The 6,057-nt window shown below is 47.8% G+C and overlaps 1 protein-coding gene across 1 annotated transcript; it reads left to right on the top strand.

Moving 5' to 3' along the window:
- Window positions 1–731: 731 nt before the first annotated feature.
- TMEM252 (transmembrane protein 252) lies at window positions 732–5,781 on the top strand. Its single transcript, XM_043566590.1, has 2 exons — window positions 732–1,071; window positions 4,890–5,781. The coding sequence occupies exons 1-2, from the start codon at window positions 794–796 to the stop codon at window positions 5,113–5,115; spliced, it is 504 nt and encodes a 167-aa protein (XP_043422525.1). The 5' UTR covers window positions 732–793; the 3' UTR covers window positions 5,116–5,781.
- Window positions 5,782–6,057: the final 276 nt, after the last annotated feature.

Here is a 6,057-nt window from a genome sequence, read left to right as displayed (position 1 = left end):
TCTCAAACACCTGCGTGTTAACCAGCAGTGACCCCACGATCTCAACGTTTGGGTCCAACGGTGGGAAAGATACAAAACCAGAATCAGAGAAGTCACCAGATCATCACCTTTTCCAACCATCCCCGGAAATTCCCCCCCACACTCCCAAAGCTCCGCCGATTACAATCCTTCTCTCCAGAATTCCCTTTCCTCCCCCTGTGGATGCTCATTTTCTTATCCACAGAGAAGGAATCAGGGAGTTCATCCCCACGGGATTTTCTCCTGGAATTTTTCCCAGTAACATAGGGCGAAGGCAATAAAGGGAGTTCCGTTGAGAGAGGCACGACATACTTGTTAAGAGCTTTAAAAATGTCTTTTTAGTACAGAGAGAGAGAGAAGAAATCAGGGAAGGATCCCCTGCCAAACCACAAAGAAGATAGTTCATCAAGGAATGCTAATTTCTCGAGCATTAGTGGAGAATTACCCACCAGGGGGATTAAGAGATCCGTGCCCTTTTAATCAAAGGAGACCTTCCCTCAAACAACTGGGGTTGGCCGAGGGTCCAGCTCGGAAGAGCAACACAGCAGTGAGAAGCCACGCCTTCCTGCATTACACAATGCTGTGTTTTTAGGTTAATCCTCCAAGGATATTACGGTTACTTTCAATGGTTAATGAATAGCTTCTAAGTGCCTACTTCACTTAATTGTCCAAAGGCCACTTGGTCCCAGAGCATATAAAGCTTCGAGCTGGCTAATGAAAGCATTCTCGAGGAGCAAGGGAAGCAGGGGAGAGGAAGGGCTACGGAGGGGCAGGGATGCGGAACAGAACCGGTCTAGTGCTCTGTGCCCTTGTCCTCCTGACGGGCTTCCTGATGATCTGCCTGGGAGCCTTCCTCATTTCCTCAGGATCGATGTTCAACTGTCGAGGGAACCTGATCCTGGCCTATATGCTTCTGCCCCTGGGGTTTGTGATCCTTCTGAGTGGAATTTTCTGGAGTACCTACCGCCAGGCCAGGGAAAGCAAAGGGGTGTTCACGCACGTGCTCAGACGACACCTTGCTCACGGGGCACTGCCCCTGGCCACAGTCGACAGGTACGTGCTGAAAAGCCAGGGGACAGAGGGGAGTTGCAATGGGGCTGAGTTCTGGAAAAGTGGAATGACCCTAATCCCACAGTGGAATAATATCCACATCCCGCCAGGCTGTATGTCTAGAAATGGAGCTTTCTTGTTGGGAAATTACTTGGGGTTAATCCTTAGGAAGAATGGGGCTGCTTCTGGGGAAATCCGTCAAGTAGAGGGAACTTATATCAGAAAAACCACCTCTTCCCCATTGAAGAGCTACGTCAGCCAACTTAAGAGGCCCAACTCTTAGGTTCTTTTGTTGTATCACGGGAGCTGTCCTTAGAGGCAGGGGGTGGTTAAGTTACCCCCACAGCCTGGCTACCAGGTTATAATGAAAGCAAGTTCCAGGCCCAATTCTGCCACACAACAAATGAACAGACAGGCATAGAATTAGTCCTGCCACCTCTTCACGAACTCTGTGTGGTCCCAGCTTATGGACTTTTGGGTGTTCTGATCACACCTTGCGTGAAAGATTGATTCAAGGCCAGATAATAACATTCCAGAGGTAGTTCAGTTAATCTTACCACCTCACACCCATTATGATGGCTATTGTTTAAAACACACACAGACACACACACACACACACACACACACACGGAAAACAAGTGTTAGCAATCCAAAACCTTATACACTGCGGGTGGGAATGTGAAATGGTGCAATCATTTTATGAAGAATAGTACAGAGCTTAAATATAGAATTACCGCTTGATCCAGAAATTCCACTTCTGGGTATACAGACAAAAGAATTAAAACCAGGAACCTGAAGCGATATTTGTAGACCACTGTTCCCAGCAGCCTTATTCACAAGAGCAAAAAGGTGGAAACAGCCCATATGCCCACCAGTGGATGAAGGAACAAAAAAGTGTGGTCTACACACACAGCAGAATATTAGTCAGCCATAAAGAGAAGGAAATTCTGACACATGCTACGGTGTCGATGAACCTTGAAGACATTATGCTAAGTAAAAAAAAGCCAGACGCAAACAGACAAATACTGTATGATTCCACTTATATGAGATGCAGCGAAATTCACAGACAGAACACAGAACAGTGGTGACCAGGGCTGGCGGTGGGGGAGGAGGGACTTACCATTTACTGAGTACAGAGTTTCAACTTGGGACGATGGAAAAGTTCTGGAGATGCCTGGGTAACGGTGTGGCTGTACTGAATGCCGCTCGTCGGTACACTTAAAATGGATAAGTGGTAAATTTCAGGTTATATATATGTTGCCACAGTATAGCCAAATGCAGTTCACCTGAGGTTTGGTATCAGACAACCAAAACCCTCCTAACTCTTGGCCCACCCAACACAGGACCATTCAGGGATAAAACCTCAAGCATCATCCTTAAGACACAGGCTGCAAGACTCCTTAAAAAAATTCTTTTGCCTTCTTGACCTAAAATATCTTAGCTACTCAACATGGATGGCACTGGAGAGTGTTATGCTAAGTGAAATAAGCCATACAGAGAAAGACAGATACCATATGGTTTCACTCTTATGTGGATATCCTGAGAAACTTAACAGAAACCCATGGGGGAGGGGAAGGAAAAAAAAAAGAGGTTAGAGTGGGAGAGAGCCAAAGCATAAGAGACTCTTAAAAACTGAGACCAAACTGAGGGTTGATGGGGGGTGGGAGGGAGGGGAGGGTGGGTGATGGGTATTGAGGAGGGCACCTTTTGGGATGAGCACTGGGTGTTGTATGGAAACCAACTTGACAATAAACTTCATATATTGAAAATAAATAAATAAATAAATAAATAAATAAATAAATAAATAAATAAATAACTAGTATAAACCATTGGGAAAAAAATAAAATATCTTAGCTACTGCATGTATCCTTTTTTCCCCCAAATGTTTGTTTACATTTGAGAGAGAGAGAGAGAGAGACAGAGACAGAGACAGAGCACCAGCAGGGGAGGGGCAGAGAGAGAGGGAGACAAAGAATCCAAAGCAGGTTCCAGTCTCCGAGCTGTCGGCACAGAGCCCAACATGGGGCTCGAACTCACCAACCGTGAGATCGTGACCTGAGCTGAACTCGGACACTTCACGGACTGAGCCGCCCAGGTGCCCCATATGTATCTTGATTATAAGCAATTTTACCCATGATGGTTGATTTTTGGCATTATGCTAATTAATAAGATACAAATTATAATAACCAACCCCCATTTCCAATGTCTATTATGCTAACTAGCAAGGTCTCTGGGTTTGATAAAAGATTAAGAGAACCGAAATGATCATAGATGATGCTTCTCGAAGGATGATTTTTTTTTCTTGTATAAATGTTAGATGATTGCCTCGAGAGTGTGAATCCCTGATAAGAGTAACTGATTGCCTATAGGAGGCAGCTCGAATTTACTAACACACGCATAACACCCCAGCGTGCTGAATTATTTTAGTCATCTATGATGCGGCTATCATGACACCACATTGACCTGCCTCTTCCCACGGCACCTAATAGGTACCCAGCCTACTCAGAGCGGCCAGTAAGTCAGTTAAGGAAACGTTGCATTGCTGAGAAGCATTTGTATTCAAAATGGGAACCCACACCGAGGCATCAGAGCAGATGAGTCTACAGAGGTGGAATGTGGGGCTCCGAGAATGTGAACTGGTGTGGGCGGACGGGTTTGGGAGAGGTGGATGGGATTTGGGGGCGGGTGGCAGTGATCCGGAAGCTTCTCAAATCACTCCAGGCAAAAGCTCACCTCTCTGTCTTCAGTGTCTTTATGCGTGTGCCCTGTGACACTTCTGAGTGAAGGCTGAGATTTATGCCATACAGTAGACAGCGTCTTTAGCCATCTGGCTTTGGGCCTGGTAATATTTGGAATGGAGCTGTGGCCACAAATGGCAGTCTCTGTTCTGTTATGGTTACATACCACAAACACTCCCCGTAGGCACCGAGGGATTCGCGCTATAAATAAACCCATCAAGCTCACCCTCTCTCTTCCTCACCTCGCACCAACCCCCACCCCGTCCCATTCATGATGGAGAAGCCAGAAGGATTCAGCAATTAGCAACGTTGGGCAAGATTACCGATGAAGACATCACCTTCGGCGGGAATGGCTCCTTTCGCCGTTGGCCTATTGGCATAGAAAGGGCTGCAAGTGAAATCTACATGAAGTTGTCAGTGGAGGTAGTTTGAGAAACGCGTTATGTTTTTTGGAAACGTGCTTGCTGAGACTTGAAAAAGGGAGAAGAAAGAGGGGAGCATCTGTCAGAGTTGAGGAGACTGCACCGAGCTGGCGTTTTTTGTGTTTTGCTGTGTTAATGTTTTACGTGAGTGTAGTTGACACACAATGTTACGTTAGTTTCAGGTGTATAACATAGCGATCTGACCAGTTTGTGGGCTCTGAGGATCTGAGACAGTGAGTGCAACCACATAGAGAAGGAGGAGTGTATGCACGGGGACAAGGATATGATGAGTTAAGTAACTGGGTGGAAGGCAGCTCCAGCATTGAGGCCCCCTCCTCCTGCCCTCTAGAAGAACCCCAAGCTGAAAGCCCCTGGTTCCCGTGAGCAAGAGGAAGGGAATAACTCGGAATAACCCACTGGGAAAAATATGACTGTAGAGTCACACATCCCATGGCTGATGAGGAGGGTTTTGCTGGGAAAAAAAAAAAAGCACATTTTTAAAAAAAACTGGTGATGCCAGGGAAGAAGTACATCTGTTTCAAAATCAATGTTTCTTAACAGTTTGGCTTCACACAGTGTGATTTGAGAGAGTCAGGCATATGCCTCTTTGGCGTTAACCACTTAAATAACATGTGTACGTGTGTGGCATTTTGATCCCCAGGCCGGATTTCTACCCCCCTGCGTATGAAGAGAGTCCTGATGCGGAGAAGCAACCCTGTCCGGCAGAGGCAGAGGCCTCGGATGTCCCTCCACCTGTGTACACAGAGATGGGCCTTGGATTCGAGGATGCACCTGACGCCCGCCCAGAGGCCCCACCTTCCTACGAGGAGTCCGTGGCAGGCGGGGTGGCGACAGCCACACCATTTGCAGGACGCTCAGGATGCTGAAGCAGGAGATACTCTCTAGTGCTTGGGATGCACCCTCATGGGATACGGCTGCTGGTAGTAAACGCGGGCACTGGACGACGGGAGGGAAAGGGTCTTCGGGGACCCTCATGAGGGCACGCCGAGGAGATGTGGGAAACGACAGCATTACAGTTTCCTGGACGTGCTTTGGTCTGCAAGGGCAGCGTGGGGTCCCGGAAGGGTGTGGTGGACAGCAAGCCACATTTCAAAGGATCCGCACTAATCCCAGCCCAGTTGGGCTTTTGGACTGCCGTTTGGAGCTGTGCCCCAAGAGGCTTTTAGCTCTCACTCAACCCCCTCCAGCACCCCAGCCCCCAACGGGGAGAACAGGTGCTGCTCATGGACAGCCATGGGCTTTCAGGTACATTACCCAACAACTGCAAGAAGAAAGTGTGCTGGAGACGAAGGGTCATCGTCCCGTTTAATTTGCAGGTTTTGGGGGCTGGCTTTGCAGCTCCCCCCGTTTTCCCTATTAACCAGAGTGACAGCGTAATAATTCACCTTGCGGGAGGTTTCCTCTTGGAAGCCACGAATGTTACTTTGTATGAATTTCTCTTAATTGTGTGTGTGTGTGTGTGGTTTCTATGTGGACAGCAACTGTAATATTTGCTTTCAAAATGGCTGGAACACAGAATTTTGAAGGAAGATCTTAAAAACGGGATGGTTGTACAAGCAGAGAGGACAAGATTTCTCAGACACTCAAGTGGAACAGACTTAAAAAATTCATAAGGCACAGGGGCGCCTGGGTGGCGCAGTCGGTTAAGCGTCTGACTTCAGCCAGGTCACGATCTCGCGGTCCGGGAGTTCGAGCCCCGCGTCGGGCTCTGGGCTGATGGCTCGGAGCCTGGAGCCTGTTTCCGATTCTGTGTCTCCCTCTCTCTCTGCCCCTCCCCCGTTCATGCTCTGTCTCTCTCTGTCCCAAAA

The sequence above is a fragment of the Prionailurus bengalensis genome, chromosome D4 (genome assembly GCF_016509475.1).
Source record: "Prionailurus bengalensis isolate Pbe53 chromosome D4, Fcat_Pben_1.1_paternal_pri, whole genome shotgun sequence".
Classification (NCBI taxonomy): domain Eukaryota; kingdom Metazoa; phylum Chordata; class Mammalia; order Carnivora; family Felidae; genus Prionailurus; species Prionailurus bengalensis.
This window is presented reverse-complemented; position numbering and strand designations above follow the sequence as displayed.